Raw genomic sequence first — 15112 nt, forward strand, 5'->3', positions numbered from 1 at the left:
ACACCTATACTCCCAGGGAGCTCACTTTTGGAAAAGCTTATGCTTACCACCACCCCTTGCAGGGCTCTGGGCCAGGGTCAGACTCTTCTACTGGAGGAAATATAAACTGACCAGATCCTGCCTGCTCCTCCCTCTGCACCCAGGGGCGTCCGGCACAACCTTTCCTGGGATGTCCAGGCGCTGGGCTTTCTGTCTGGATCACCACCCCCACCTCCTGCCCTCCTCCACTGCCTAAACAAGGGTGTGCCTCTGCCCAGGGCTTCCCAGCCCTCAGCCCACAGCAGCGGTCGCCAACAGCGAGCCATCTCTGTGGAAGCTCTCTGCGAGAACCATTCAGGCCCAGCACCACCTTACAGCATTTCCAACTTCTCCATCCACTTGCTCTGCCAGCATGCTAGGCCTGCTACCCCACAGCCCCCTCCCAGCACCACTGCCATCTGCCAGACAGCTGTGTGGTATGCAGTCTCATGGGCACCAGGTGCCCAAGGCTGGCTACAGGCCTGCCATGACCAATTTCCTGATCAGTTCCTGGAGGCAATCTGTAGCAACCTTTCCTTTTCAGCCCTGTCTGGCCCCAACCGCCGCCTGATAAAGCAGCTCTGTGCTGGTCTGCTTCCACCCCCAACCAGCTGCCCTGAAGGCCTGCCCCCTGTTCCCCTCACCCCAGAGATATTCTGGGGCTGCTTCTTGGAGAATGAGACTTTATGGGCCCAGCGGCTGTGTGGGGAGGCGAGTCTGCAGGCTGTGCCCCCCAGCAATCAGGCCTGGGTTCAGCACGTGTGCCAGGGCCCCACCCCAGATGTCACCGCTTTCCCACCCTGCCACATTGGACCCTGTGGGGAACGCTGCCCAGATGGAGGCAGTTTCCTGATGATGGTCTGTATCAATGACACTATGTATGAGGCCCTGGTGCCCTTCTGGCCCTGGCTAGCAGGCCAGTGCAGAATAAGTCGTGGGGGCAATGACACTTGTTTCCTAGAGGGGCTACTGGGCCCTCTTCTGCCCTCTCTGCCACCACTGGGACCATCCCCACTCTGCCTGGCCCCAGGGCCCTTCCTGCTTGGCATGCTATCCCAGTTGCCACGCTGTCAGTCCTCTGTGCCGGCCCTTGCCCACCCCACACGCCTACACTATCTCCTCCGTCTGTTAACCTTCCTCCTGGGTCCAGGAGCTGGAGGGACTGAAACCCAGGGGATGCTGGGTCAGGCCCTGCTGCTCTCCAGTCTCCCAGACAACTGCTCCTTCTGGGATGCCTTCCACCCGGAGGGCCGGCGCAGTGTGCTGCAGACAGTTGGGGAATACCTGGAACAAGAGGAGCAGCAGACCGCACTGGGCTTTGAACTCACTGACAGCCCCAGCTCTGGTGTAAGCAAGATGGAGCTGCTGGCCTGCTTCAGCGTGAGTGATCTGCCAAGGTGAAAGCTCCTGGAACAGAGGGATGGGCCCCCCCGGGGAATTTTCTAATACTGAGAGGCAGTAGTATAGCACAGTGTTTTAAGCACACAGCTCTGGAGTCAGACAGCCTTGAGTTCATTTTTAAGTTCTGTGATCATCCTTGGGTAAGTTATTTAACCATTCTGAGCAACATTTTTTCCCATCTATAAATGAGAGAGAATAATGGTGTTACTCTTTTAAGGTGGCTGTATGGATTACATGAGATAATACATGCTGTGGGCTTAACACAGCTCATGGTATAGAAACATGTAATAAATGTTATGTCACATCAGTCTTTCTGATTATTTGACTCTCCCCCTTTCTGCTCCAGAAAAGAAAGGGATCAAGTTAGACGGCTCTAATTCTGTCCCTACAGAGTGAGAATTGGAAGCTGCAAAATATAGGAAGATAAAGTAGAACCGAGAAAAATTCAAGGGGAGTATGAATCAGAAGACTTGGATTCTAGGTTCAGTTATGCCACAAATTAGTGTAGTCTTGGGCCAGTAATTTAATTTAGATTTTTTGGGCTTCAGTTTCTTCTCTGTAGCATGAAGGGGCTAGGATATGTAAATATCATACCTTATTCAATGAGTGCCTGTTATGTATAAGGCACTTGCTAAGTTCTGTTAGGACCCATCTTTCTCAAGCCCAGGGATCAGTGAAGTGGAATTAGGTAGACTTGTAGTAATTTGGTTCAGATCTACAAGTATTTATTGAGCCAATTATGGGCCTGGCATGGAAGAGGATAAAGGAGAAGTTAGAGACATGGTCCTTGACCTAAAGGAGTTTAATATCTGAGGAGATGCACATACTAGCTTCAGATGAAGAACAAGCATCCTAGCAAGTGGAGCTGGAGTGCCTGAGGAAGCTGCAGGAGGGACAGAGAAGACAGCTCTCTTGGCATCTTGTCTGTCTCCCCACCAGCCTGTGCTGTGGGATCTGCTCCAGAGGGAGAAGAGTGTTTGGGCCCTGCAGATTCTAGTGCAGGTAACAGATGGAGGGGCACATGGGTGGACTGGGTGACAGCTGTGGCCTGAGGTCCCTGCCCAGAGAGGCCTTACTCACCATGACTTCCTACTCCCAGGCATACCTGCACATGCCTCCAGAAAATCTCCAGCAACTGGTGCTTTCAGCAGAGAAGGAGGCTGCTCAGGGCTTCTTGACGCTCATGCACCGTTCCTGGGCCAAGCTGCAGGTGGGCATAGAGGGAAAGGGGAACAGGATGAAGGGAGAAGTCGAGGAATCAAGAGCATCCGGAACCTGGTGTGCAGAGGGCTTGCCCCAGTGGAATGAGGAACTCAAGAGAGGAGACGACAAGAGTACTGAGCATCTCCAGAACCAGCATCCATTCCTGTGCTCCCACAGGTACCACCATCTGAGGAGCAGGCCCTGGGTCGCCTGACAGCCTTACTGCTCCAGCGTTACCCACGTCTCACCTCCCAGCTCTTCATTGACCTGTCACCACTCATCCCCTTCTTGGCTGTCTCCGACCTAATGCGCTTCCCACCATCCCTGTTGGCCAATGACAGTGTGTAAGGCTCTCTCACACTCCTCCTGATCCTGTCAGGGTCAGGCCAACCCCACTGGCCTAGAACACCTCCTTCCAGAGCTCCTCTCTGTTAAAACTAGGGAGAATCTCCAGTCTGTCCATGACAATGCAGCTGCAGAGAACCAGGGCACAGTTTGGAACAGGGCTGAGGGTTAAGACTCATTACTCTCCCCAGCCTGGCTGCTATCCGGGATTACAGCCCAGAAATGAGGCCTGAACAGAAGGAGGCTCTGGCAAGGCGACTGCTGGCCCCTGAGCTATTTGGGGAAGTGCCCGCCTGGCCCCAGGAACTGCTGTGGGCTGTGCTGCCTCTGCTTCCCCACCTTCCTCTAGAGAACTTCCTACAGCTCAGTCCTCACCAGGTATGAGAATCATCTGTTTTACTTGACTAGGCCATCTTCTATTGGTGGGACAGGAGTCAGAGGCATGTCTACTAGTCAGCCCCTCCTTGCAAGTGTCCCACAGTGATCCCAACACGAGTGGACCCTCTGCATCTCAGATCCAGGCCCTAGAGGATAGCTGGCCAGCGGCAGGTCTTGGGCCGGGACATGCCCGGCATGTGCTGCGCAGCCTGGTGAACCAGAGTGTCCAGGATGGAGAGGAGCAGGTGCGCAGGTGAGTGTTCATGGGATCAGTGATCGTGGCCAGAGTGAGAAAGAGGCAGGTACAGCTGCTGTGATGGGTTGGGGTCCTCAAAAAGATGGGGCATTGGCCCTGGGCAGTGTAGGGCTCCGAGAGAGGGCTCTCTGTGACACTCTCCTAGTTTTATGGCATTTCCTAGTTCAGTGGTCAGAGTGCCGACTCCATGTACTCATGTGGTCCCTGCCTTAGTATCAGCCTCAGTGACCACATGAAGGCCAGCTTCGTGCCCTCTTCAGGCTGGGGTCCCTTGCCTGTTTCCTGAGCCCTGAGGAGCTGCAGAGCCTGGTACCCTTGAATGATCCGATGGGGCCAGTAGAACGGGGGCTGCTGGAATGTGCGGCCAACGGGACCCTCAGCCCACAAGGACGGGTGAGTCCTTTGACACTGGCCCACCAGACTCCAGGATTTCTCTGGGTCTGTGTTGAGATTTTGCCCAGTCATCTCAACCAAGCTTGAACACAGTGTTGCCAGCCCTCTCCCATCCTCTGCCACCTCCATTTCTACTCCATGACCATTCTTATCTATTGCCACCTATTCCTAACCTTATCCCATCTGGCTATGACACTTCAAACATACCCTTTGACATCATGCTCCTGTCCCATCCTTGGTTCCAAGCCCTAGCCCAGGCCTTGGGAAATCCAGATGTGGGATTAGAGAAGAGATTTAAGGTTTGCTTGCCTTTTCTCTCCAGTCCCAAACCTTCCTTGGTTACAGGTGGCATATGAACTTCTGGGGGTGTTGCGCTCATCTGGAGGAGCTGTGATGAGCCCTCGGGAGCTGCGAGTCTGGGCCCCTCTCTTCCCTCAGCTGGGCCTCCGCTTCCTGCAAGAGCTGTCAGAGCCCCAGCTTAGAGCCATGCTTCCTGCCCTGCAGGGAACCAGTGTCACACCTGCCCAGGTGGGCCTGTCTCATTCCCTGGCATCCACCCCTCCACCCTCTGGAACCCCAGTCAAGAGATTTATGTTCAGGAATACTGTCAGCCTCCCTCAAGCGTCCTATTCCTCTATTCCAAGGAGGACTCCCTCATCCTCATTCGTCAGATCAAGAAGACCCCGGAGCCAGGCCAATCACTGGGGGTGGTGGGGCAGGAGCTGGAAGTTTTGGAGGGAAGGTCTTAGGGATCTTTTTAGGTCCTGGCTTCCGGGGACCTGAGAGCTGTTGTTTCCTGTCCCATCCCACCTTAGGCTGTCCTGCTGCTTGGACGGCTCCTTCCGAGGCATGAAGTGAGTAGCAGCAACTTCTCACACATCCCCCAGAGGTCTCTGTGCCCTTTCCTTGGTTCCCACATCTGCCCCTTCCTCCCTCTCCGCTCCCCTTATACCTGCTGCCTGGCTGCTCTGTGATTGTTGTCTTCCCCAGCACCCTGCCCCTCCTTCTTCAGGCCTTTTGTCTCTCTTGCTCCCCAGCTGTCCTTGGAAGAGCTCTGCTCCTTGCACCCTCTGCTGCCAGGCCTCAGCTCTCAGACACTCCAGGCCATCCCTAGGCGAGTTCTGGTTGGGGCCTGTTCCTGCCTGGCCCCTGAACTGTCACGCCTCTCAGCCTGCCAGACCGCAGCACTGCTGCAGGCCTTTCGGGTATGAGAGTAGAAGGGAGGATGAGAAAATCAGGAATGTGGGCTCTGGTTGGGAGAAGTGCATCTTCCCTGTGACCAGGGAAGACCGCTCATACCTACTCGTTTTTTTACACACACCCAGTAATACACACATGCTACCAACTCTCATGCAGGTGAAAGATGGAGTTAAAAATGTGGGTACAACGAGTGCCGGTACAGCTGTGTGTATCCCTGGTCAGGTACGTAGGGTCTCCTGATTAGCTCCTCTCCATGTAGGGTCTCCTGATTAGCTCCTCTCCAGAGCAGTTTCATAGGGCTGGTGCTGCCTCACACACTCACCAGGCAGTGACTCTGAGGATTCAGGTTAGCTCTGTGCTCACCAAGACCTTAGTAGCTCTCCCTGGTTCCAGATGTAGGACAGCATGACCCACACTGCCCTAGAATGTCAAAGCCAAAAGGGTCTGAGAAATCTTCCAGGCCAACCACCCCACCTTCAGATAAAGAGACCAAGGCTCAAAGAAGCTAAGGCACTTTAGTTCATCAGGTTCCTAAGTAGCAGCAACACTTGGCTGCCATTGCGAGGACTCTCAGTGTGCCTCGCTACAGCGGCGCCTGCCGTTCCACCCTTGACCTAGCCCCAAGTTCCTCCTTGCCCCATGGTTCTTCTCTGAGGGCCAAGTCTAGACCCTCTCACTTGTCACTACACTGCTACACTCATCCCTACCAGCAGCCCATTCCCACCACCTGGCCAGACTGCCTGCTTCCCCTGCTCCCCCTAAAGCTGCTACAACTGGACTCTGCGGCTCTGCTGGCTGACCGTAGGCGCTATCGGAATCTGCCCTGGTCTGAGCAGCAGGTAACTCTCCCCACTTAACCCACAACTCTCCTCTCTCAATCTGTTCCACCTCCTTTGCCCATCCCTCAGCCCTAGATATGGCACTTTATTACTAGTATTCCTTATAATATGACTTACTTTGCTCTTTCTTCTCCCTTCTTCCTATTCCGTCATCTCCCCCAACCCTGCCCCTTGTCACCCTCTTCCTCTCTTTTTGAGAGAAGATTGGATATTTGGGAGCGTAGGAGGCTGGTAGGGCCCATAGGGTCAGAGGTAGGACTGGGTCCGAGGCATCTTAAGTCCTTGGGCAACATCTTTGTGGGAAGCAGTTCCTCTTTCTTTCTCTCGTAGGCACAGTTTCTCTGGAAGAAGATGCAGGTGCCCACCAACCTGACCCTCAGGAATCTGCAGTGAGTAACTAGTGTTGAACAGTGAGTTGGATTCAACTAATATTTTTTGAATGCTTACCATGTGTCAGGAACCATGCAATCGGTAATGGGGATATAATGGGGATGAACAATGCATGGTGCCAACCTGTGGGTGTTCTCCTGGCTCCTCCTCTCCTTATGCCCTGACTTTCCACAGTGCCACACCTATCTGACTAGATCTAAGGGATTTAGAGGACCTGGGTTCAGGCGCCAGTCCTGTTACTTATTTGTGATCTTGGGCAAATCATTTAACCTCTCTAAGCTTCAGGTTTTTCTTTCGTAGAAAGATAATTAACATGGTACCTACCTCATAGATAGTTGTGAAAATTAAATGAGATAAGGCGTATAAGGTATTTATCATAGTGCCTGGCTCAGTGTAATCTCCCAAAAGATATTTGTTGTTATTAGTTTAATCCAAAGAGATTTCAGATCTACTGGCCAAGCAGAAATAAACACATGTAAGTATTACCTTACCTACACTTACAGTAAAAGAACCACGGGTTTCAGAATCTGAAGATGCGGCTCTAGTCTCAGTTTACCACATTTCTAGTAGAATGATGTTGAGAACATCACCGAACCTTTGTAAATATTTTCTTCTCTGATAAATGGTCATGATGTTGTGGGGAGCCAATGAGAATATCTATGGGAAAACATTTTTCAAACTGTAAATTACCATAAATGAACATCTGTACTTGTGATGAGAGTGTTTATATCAAGGAGCAGACAAGCTGTGGCATGTGTTGAATGAACATCTACCCACTCACATACCCACAGGGCTTTGGGCACCCTGGCAGGGGGCATGTCTTGTAAGTTTCTGCAGCAGATCAACTCCATGGCAGACTTCCTTGAAGTGGTGCACATGATCTATCAACTGCCCACTGGGGTTCGAGGAAGCCTGGTAAGAAGGATGCTTAGGTATTAGTGGGAGCAGGGAGGCATGGACCCTGGGTACAGAACCCAGCCACCATACCCAGCTCTGTCCTGCCTCTGCACCTTCCTCACCTTGTCCCACAGAGGGCCTGTATCTGGGCAGAGCTACAGAGGAGGATGACAATGCCAGAGCCAGAGCTGGCTACCCTGGGGCCAGAACTGAGTGGGCTAGACACCAAGCTACTCCTGGACTTACCGTAAGTGCTACAACTGGAGACACTGGATCCTTAGAAAATTCAACCTAGAGTAGAAGATCTGCCCTTAGAAAATGCCCTAGAAGTGGTGGTTTTCTGTCTGGTGATTCCTTGACATTAATTATAGCCAGAAGCAGAGGATTCTATTCAAAGTTGCTCTGTGTATGGGCTGGCTCCCAGAACATGGCCCCAGCATGGGACAGCTGAGGGTGGCAACACTGTGATGTAGCCTGCCAAGCAATCTGAAAATAACCTAGGCCACATTAATAGAGATAAAGTATCTGAAATGAGGGAAGCAATGGTCCAATTTTGCCTCAGATGATTATAGTCTGCTTTGGGCACGGTGCTCTCAGTGTATTCAGAAGAGTAGATAAAGAGGAAATGTTTGAAAAATGTGACAAATGCCTTCAAATACCCCAGGGACTGTCAAATAGAAAGCAGATTGGCATGTTTCTGAATGGCCCTATTGGGCATGACTAGGACCAATGAATGAAAATCAAATTTTGCCCAATATAAGAAAAATTGAGGTAGTGAGTTCAGGGTCATTGGAACAAGTCTAGCTTGGATGACCCCATGGCAGGAATATTGTAGAGGAGATTCAAGTATGGGATGCAGGAGAAAAGAGATGAACCTAAGGTTCCTCCCAATCCAGAAATTCTTACCCCATTGCCATCAGAACTGTAAGTCAGGGTAGAAAAAGGCTTCTATTGGTCTTCTTGGGAATGAGGTGGTGATAAAAGCAGTTGACCTCATCCTTACATTTTTATTGGCCTTTCCACAGATCTGGGCCAGAAGCATGGTGACCCTGCCAATTCCAGAACTGGCAGTCCTAGACAGAGTACAGGATACCACTTCTGATTTCTGGGCAAAAGTATTTTTTAAAATACCATTGAAATCTGTTTAAATATGTTGGTTCTCTGAGATAATTTAAAATCGTAAGGGCCTAGATGAGGTGAATGATTCCAGACCATGAATCAGAAGCCCCAAGTTCTTTATTGTGAAAGAGGATATGAAAAATAACTATTTTACTCCCAGGTTTTGTCATAAGGATCAAATGAGATAACACCTAAAAGAACTTTGTAAGTTTTATAGTGCTATACAAATGAGAAGAAACCACCTAACAACAAATAGAGGAAGGGTGGCACTGTGGAAAACAAGAACTGGGAGTAAACTCTGTTTACTTCTCTGTGAACCTTAGTTTTTTTAATCCATATAACTGGGAAAAATTTTAATGGTACTTAATATTTTTGGCTTTTGATCCAATTAGATGTGGTAGGATTGTTTGTGATTTCTTTTCAGGAGACTAGAAATATGTCACTCCCTTCATGTGGGAATTGGATCTGGGACTGTTTAATATCAGTTCCTGTTAGAGCCTCAGGGTTCGATCTGGTGTTACCTCTTGTCTGAGGAATGTAGCATTGTATGGTCCCTTCTCCATGTGGCTCAGTTCCAAGTGCCCCATTGTCAAATTGCTATAGGGTCCGGTTGATGGACAGACTGTCCAATGAATCCATTATGTTGGTGGTTGAGCTGGTACGAACTGCTCCAGAGCAACTGCTGGCATTGACCCCACTCCACCGGGCAGCCCTGGCAGAGAGGACACTTCAAAACTTGGTAAGAGTCCACCCTATCAGATTCAGAACTGCTGCCTAGGCAATTCTTACCTCTCAAACAATGTTATCTTGTCTTCTAGGTCCAATTCCACACTTTTGCTGTCAAACAGACTCCCATCTATAAGGCATTAGCCCCTAGATCTACTTCTTGGTTCTATTCCTTGATAACTTGCTTCATGTTTTTTGTCCACATCCCCTGGAGTCTAAGAAAGCCCTTAGATTCCTCTTCCCAATCTTTCTGCCTGCTTCTATTTAGGCTCATTGTTTAAGAAAGCGAACAATAGCAGTGAACATTATAGGTCTTCGGTTGGGAGCTAGAGGAGGGAAGATCAAAGAACTTGGTGTCTTGATGAAAGAATCAGGTCCTCTGAGTCAGAAGTGCATTATCCCAAGGCCTGATGCCCCTCTCCAGGCTCCAAAGGAGACAACAGTCTCGAAGGAAGTGCTGGAGACATTGGGTCCCTTGGTTGGATTCCTGGGGACAGAGAGCACACGACGGATTCCACTACAGATCCTGCTGGCCCACCTCAGTCAGCTGCAAGGCTTCTGCCTGGGAGAGCCATTTGCCACAGAGCTTGGATGGCTGCTGTCACAGGAACCTCTTCTTGGGTATGGACCTTTGAGAACTTTAGATTCTAACTCATCCTCCACCTAACCTCTCAACCACCATCATTGGTGGCAGCCTATTCAATATGCCTGAGATCCCTTGGAGACCTGAGTCCCCAATCTTACCAAGTTTTCTTTTCTCCTTCCCTTTTCTCGTAGTTTTCTCAGCATCCCAATCCCCGATCTTCTTCTTGTCCTCCAGGAAACCAGAGCTGTGGAGCCAGGATGAAGTAGAGCAAGCTGGACGCCTAGTGTTTACTCTGTCTACTGAGGCGATTTCTTTGATCCCCAGGGTGAGGTGAAGGAACAAGGGAGGGAGTGAGAACAGAGAGGGACTGGTGAGCTGGTTCTGGGGAGCAAAGACCGAGAAGGTTGAGGGCAAAGGATGTGAAGCCTGATTCTGGGCGAGACTGCTAAAATGAGACAGTACTTTGGAAATAGAGCTGCAGCAGTTGGCCCTGACCTGCCCAGGTCTCCCCCTTCTCCACCTTCTCACACAGGAGGCCTTGGGCCCAGAGACCCTGGAGCGCCTCCTAGAGAAGCAGCAGAGCTGGGAAGAGAGCAGAGCTGGACAGCTGTGTGGAGGACCACAGCTCGCTCCCAAGAAAGCTGCTCTGGTATCTGGGATTGTGCGGCCTGCTGCGGACTATCTCCCAGGTGAAACTACCCAGATACTCATAGCTCTAGCAGGGTGAACAGGAAAGAATATCCAACAATGCCATCAGAAGTCGGAGCTCTAGGTGTGCTGTACCCTTTGAGCAGATTTGCACACCCTCTGTTCTCTGGCTTGGGCTTGCTAATCTGTAAAGCTCAGGAGTTAAAAGGATGATCTCAAAGTCTCCTCTAGTTCTAGGACTCTATAGATTTGGGAATTTGTAACCCATTATATTTTTAGTTCAGGACTCTCCTTTTTCTGCTCTCTTATCCATTAAAAGCTGATTCAGCTCTAGACTTGACTAAGTGTGGAGCTCTCTGCTGGGAAGATGCTTAAGACGTCAGAAGGAGACACTGTGGGGCTAGGGACTTGGGTTCTCATCTAGATCTGCCATTAAATCTCCTAGGCGACCCCTTCAGTCTTCCACCTATACAATGTGGAGCTTGTCCTCTCTAGTCACTTTTTCTAATATCCTTTGAGTCCTATAAATCTCTCACTACAGTAATCCTTTCACCCATATTGCCCACATTGGCCTGTCCTCCAGAGGTTGGAGAGGTCACTCCATCTCTAGATATCTCTCTGGGCATACTTTAATGCTACACTGACCCCTGGGCCTGCCTTCCCCCTTCAGAACCTGTGCCAAATTGTGCAGATGTACGAGGGACGTTCCCAGCGGCCTGGTCTGCAACCCAGATTGCAGAAATGGAGCTCTCAGACTTCGAGGACTGCCTGGCATTATTTGCAGGAGACTCAGGACTTGGGCCTGAGGAACTACGGGCAGCAATGGGCAAGGCAAAACAGGTCAGGAATGGGAAGCCAGTTGGGGTTGAAGGTGGAAAAATATTAGGAAGCTGGTTTGGTGTGGTGTGGGACACAAGCAAATTAATAGCTGGGTGAGATGTGGGGAAAATAGGAGATAAAAGAGTTAGAGGGTTTGGTACATATATATAATGGAATATTACTCAGCCATAAAAAAGGATAAGATCTTGGCATTTGCAACAACATGGTTGGACCTAAAGAGTATTATGCTAAGTGAAATAAGTCAGACAGAGAAAGACTAATAGCATATGGACTAGAGTCTGCTATATTTTCTTACTGAGACTCCAGAATCTTTCAATAACACCGTAGTCAGAAGAACCTTGATCTAACCCTCTCATTTTACAGTTGAGGAAATTAAGACCCGGATAAGGCATGTGATTTGCCTAGAGTTATATAGCTAAGGACAGAGGCAAGACTAAAACCCAGCATTCTGACTCCAGGTCCATTGCTTTTTCCATTTGCATTGTTCCTCTCTTTATCCTAGTTGTGGGGTTCCCCCCGGGGATTCCGTCCTGAACAGATCCTGCAGCTGAGGCGGCTCTTAATAGGTCTAGGAGAGCGGGAACTACAGGAGCTGATCCTGGTGGACTGGGGAGTTCTGAGCACCCTGGGGCAGATAGATGGTTGGAGCTCCGTCCAGGTAACACCTTACCTCCTCCCTACTACCTTCCAACATCCATCACATAGATCCAGGCTTCTAGGTTATCTAAACCCCAAGGAATTTTTTCATGACCCTGGCCATTCTTTGTATCTTTTCTTAACACCCCATACTAGTGGCCTTAGGAACTCTGCAGTTTATTCACTCTGAGGACCTGAAGATGTAATATTTCCTCCTGGCTTGTTTCCCTGAGGCTTCCTCTTTTTCTGTCCATTTCTTTTTTTGGATTCTCAACCTTCCCCATAGCTATTGGAGCTTCAGGTCTTAATAATAAAAGAATATAATCCAGTAGCACTTGTTACTTTCCTAATCACTTCTCCATTCATTAATTCCCCATGATTTCTCTCCTTATCCTGTGCCCTCCTTCCCCACTCCAGCTCCGGGTTGTGGTCTCCAGTTTCCTGCGGCAGAGTGGCCGGCATGTGAGCCACCTGGACTTCCTTCACCTGACTGCACTGGGTTACACACTCTGTGGACTGCGGCCAGAGGAGCTACGGCATATCAGCAGTTGGGAGTTTAGGTCACCTGTGGAGGGGGTTGTGTGTGTGGTGGTGCTGAGGTAATGGTGGGCTCACTGGGGAGGGAAGGATCGTGAAGGAGTGGTCCCATGGAGGAAGGGACCTCACTTGAAACCATCTCATGACCATGGACCCAATCACCATGGCTGAATCCTTTTCCCTTCCTTCCCACTCTTTCACAGCCAAGCAGCTCTCTTCCTGGGCAACCTACATCTCCAGTGTTCTGAGGACCAGCTGGAGGTTCTGGCCCAACTCCTTGTGCTGCCTGGTGGTTTTGGCCCAGTCAGTAACTGGGGGCCTGAGATCTTCACTGAAATTGGTACAATAGCAGGTAGGAAGGCTGGGCCACTGCTGGCGCTGGTTGTCAGGTATTGGTTTCCATACCATGGATGGACTGGATGGAGGACTGCCCTGGAATTCTTAATGTCGGAGTCTGGGAGGGCGTTTAGGTAATAAGCTGGAGATGTACTGAGGAAGATCTATGGTAAGATACTTTGAAAGTGATTGGAAGGGAAGGTCTATAGGTTTGAAGAGACGGGAGAAAGCCAACCTAACACAACATTTGGACGCCCATCCCACTTGCTTCAACAGCTGGGATCCCAGACCTGGCTCTTTCAGCACTGCTGCGGGAGCAGATCCAAGGCCTTACCCCTCTTGCCATTTCTGTCATCCCTGCTCCTAAATTTGCTGTAAGTATTGATAGACTGGGGTCTGGGGTGATCACAAGAGAGCCAGAGCCCAAGGTAGGCTACACTGGATATACTGATTCCTGGCCCCACCCCCAGGTGGTATTCAGCCCCATCCAGCTGTCTAGTCTCACCAGTGTTCAGGCTGTGGCTGTCACTCCTGAGCAAATGGCCTTTCTGAGTCCTGAGCAGCGACGAGCAGTTGCATGGGCCCAGCATGAGGGGATGGAGAGCCCAGAACAGCAGGGTGAGTTCTCAACTGCACAGCCTAACCTTCCATCTCCTGACCCAGAATCTGCCCCCTAACTTGGTATTATCTGGCTCATAGAACCACCCAGGGAGATTCCTGATGAAGGGAGTATACAGGCAGAGAGTTTCCAAGTATCAGTGGTTTCTGGGGAGCATAGTTGTGATATTACTTCTATTCTCTGTCTCATTATAGGTCGAAGCACAGCCTGGGGCCTCCAGGACTGGTCACAACCCTCCTGGGTCCTGGCATTAGCCATCTGCTTCCTTGGCAACCTACTATGAGCCTGTCTCTACAGTTAAAGAAAGATTGTTGGGAAAGAAACCTTAAGTCATAGTGAATAAAGTGCAAATGGAAGTATGTTCTAATTATTCTCAGGAAGCTGGTGAGGAACATGGGAAATATGCTAATGCTTTCCACCCACCTGAGAATCAGAGTTCCTGGCATGCCATATCTGGAGTCTCTTTCCATCATAAATAACCCCATTGCTTTTTTTCCCTTTTGAGGAGCCTGCTCCCTCCTCACCCCACCATTAGAAATAACACAGACAGCTGGAGCACAGCAAGGTGTCTTTACTGGGATAGAGGGAATGCAGGGGCAGCATCCAGGGCAAGTAGAATGGGCCACCATTAGACTGGCAAAAGTCCTGGAGATCTTGAGTCATCTGCTGAGGACGGGAAGTTAATGCTTATTGTGGATGAGAGGTGGAGGGATGCGGATATCCTGGCCTCTCTCCAGACGCCGTTCACAGTCAATCAAATAGTTTACTCCATCGATGACCAGTTGCACCAGCTCCACCTGAAGGACACTAACCCTTGATCTCTGCTTCCCGCGAACTGAGTTTCTTCATCACTGATTTGCCTGTTCTGAGAACTGATTTCCAATTGCCTCCCCACCCAACCTGAATTTTATTTCAGATTCTAGTACATTCCCAAGACTCACTCACTGCCATATCTCAACCCCACAGACCTATACCTCTCCTCACCCTAATCCCTGAAGATCTCACCTCTGACTTGCCCAGTCGATCCAAATTAGAAACATCAAAGACACTGCCTGTGGCAGCTGTGTCCACTCCTCCAGTACCACGCTTTTGGAGTCTTAGGTTCTCCAGGATCTTTGGGAAGCGGCTATCCTAGAGGGGAGATAGAGATTGGGAGCAGGGTCAATAGGGGCACAGACTGGTCCTACCTGAGAGAGCTCCGAACCTGCCCAGAGCTCTTTCCCCAACTCTTTGGCCACAATGCGTCTAGCTCCTATCCAAAGTGTCCACTCCCTCCCGTCCACACAGAGCCACCTTCCTCACTCACACCCTTCTCTAACCCCACAACTCTTTTACTTTGCTTAGCAGGGGCAGTTTGATGTGTACTCCTGCTCGAAGTCCAGTGCCCAGGTTAGATGGACAGGTCAAGATGTATCCCAAACGCTCATTCCACATGAACTCCCAGCCACGCTCTTGGATCAGCCGCTCCACCTGAGTCCACAAAGGCTCTGTTAGTGAAAAGTCAGGAATATGTGGACCTTCTCTTAGCCAGACCCACAGAAACTTAGAAATATGTCTAGAACCAGAAACTTGGGATGTGTAAGAATGACACCGCTCAGTTTTGGGGGGGTTTTCTTTGGAGTTGTTCTTGGTGGAGGTGGTTTGTTATTATCTTGTATACAAGGCAATTTTGGTGTTACAAGCCCATAATGATGAGATTGCAGAAAAATATCTTGTATGTGGAAGAAGAGAAACTTGAGGGAATG

The 15112-nt window shown here is 50.1% G+C and overlaps 2 protein-coding genes across 2 annotated transcripts in view; one reads left to right on the forward strand and one right to left on the reverse strand.

The window, feature by feature from the left end:
- STRC (stereocilin) overlaps nt 1–13705 on the forward strand; it is a 15790-nt gene extending 2085 nt beyond the window's left edge. Inside the window, exons 4-29 of the mRNA XM_006920432.2 lie at nt 144–1398; nt 2359–2421; nt 2519–2629; nt 2800–2966; nt 3159–3345; nt 3483–3598; nt 3862–3994; nt 4340–4522; nt 4810–4848; nt 5032–5199; nt 5351–5416; nt 5908–6033; nt 6364–6422; nt 7215–7338; nt 7455–7567; nt 9043–9178; nt 9590–9786; nt 9986–10076; nt 10284–10440; nt 11070–11239; nt 11742–11897; nt 12293–12435; nt 12616–12764; nt 13025–13122; nt 13219–13366; nt 13562–13705. Of these exons, the coding sequence (XP_006920494.1) occupies nt 144–1398; nt 2359–2421; nt 2519–2629; nt 2800–2966; nt 3159–3345; nt 3483–3598; nt 3862–3994; nt 4340–4522; nt 4810–4848; nt 5032–5199; nt 5351–5416; nt 5908–6033; nt 6364–6422; nt 7215–7338; nt 7455–7567; nt 9043–9178; nt 9590–9786; nt 9986–10076; nt 10284–10440; nt 11070–11239; nt 11742–11897; nt 12293–12435; nt 12616–12764; nt 13025–13122; nt 13219–13366; nt 13562–13650 (4444 nt within the window). The 3' untranslated portion in view covers nt 13651–13705. The remainder of the gene's footprint in view (nt 1–143; nt 1399–2358; nt 2422–2518; nt 2630–2799; nt 2967–3158; nt 3346–3482; nt 3599–3861; nt 3995–4339; nt 4523–4809; nt 4849–5031; nt 5200–5350; nt 5417–5907; nt 6034–6363; nt 6423–7214; nt 7339–7454; nt 7568–9042; nt 9179–9589; nt 9787–9985; nt 10077–10283; nt 10441–11069; nt 11240–11741; nt 11898–12292; nt 12436–12615; nt 12765–13024; nt 13123–13218; nt 13367–13561) is intronic.
- Nucleotides 13706–13929: 224 nt separating this feature from the next.
- LOC102880033 (creatine kinase U-type, mitochondrial) overlaps nt 13930–15112 on the reverse strand; it is a 5127-nt gene continuing 3944 nt past the window's right edge. The window contains exons 8-10 of the mRNA XM_006920433.3: nt 14703–14837; nt 14373–14498; nt 13930–14164 (exon numbers count right to left, since the gene is read on the reverse strand). Coding sequence (XP_006920495.1) covers nt 14048–14164; nt 14373–14498; nt 14703–14837 — 378 coding nt within the window. The 3' untranslated portion in view covers nt 13930–14047. The remainder of the gene's footprint in view (nt 14165–14372; nt 14499–14702; nt 14838–15112) is intronic.

This window comes from Pteropus alecto, unplaced genomic scaffold (assembly GCF_000325575.1).
Source record: "Pteropus alecto unplaced genomic scaffold, ASM32557v1 scaffold86, whole genome shotgun sequence".
NCBI classification, from domain to species: Eukaryota; Metazoa; Chordata; class Mammalia; order Chiroptera; family Pteropodidae; genus Pteropus; species Pteropus alecto.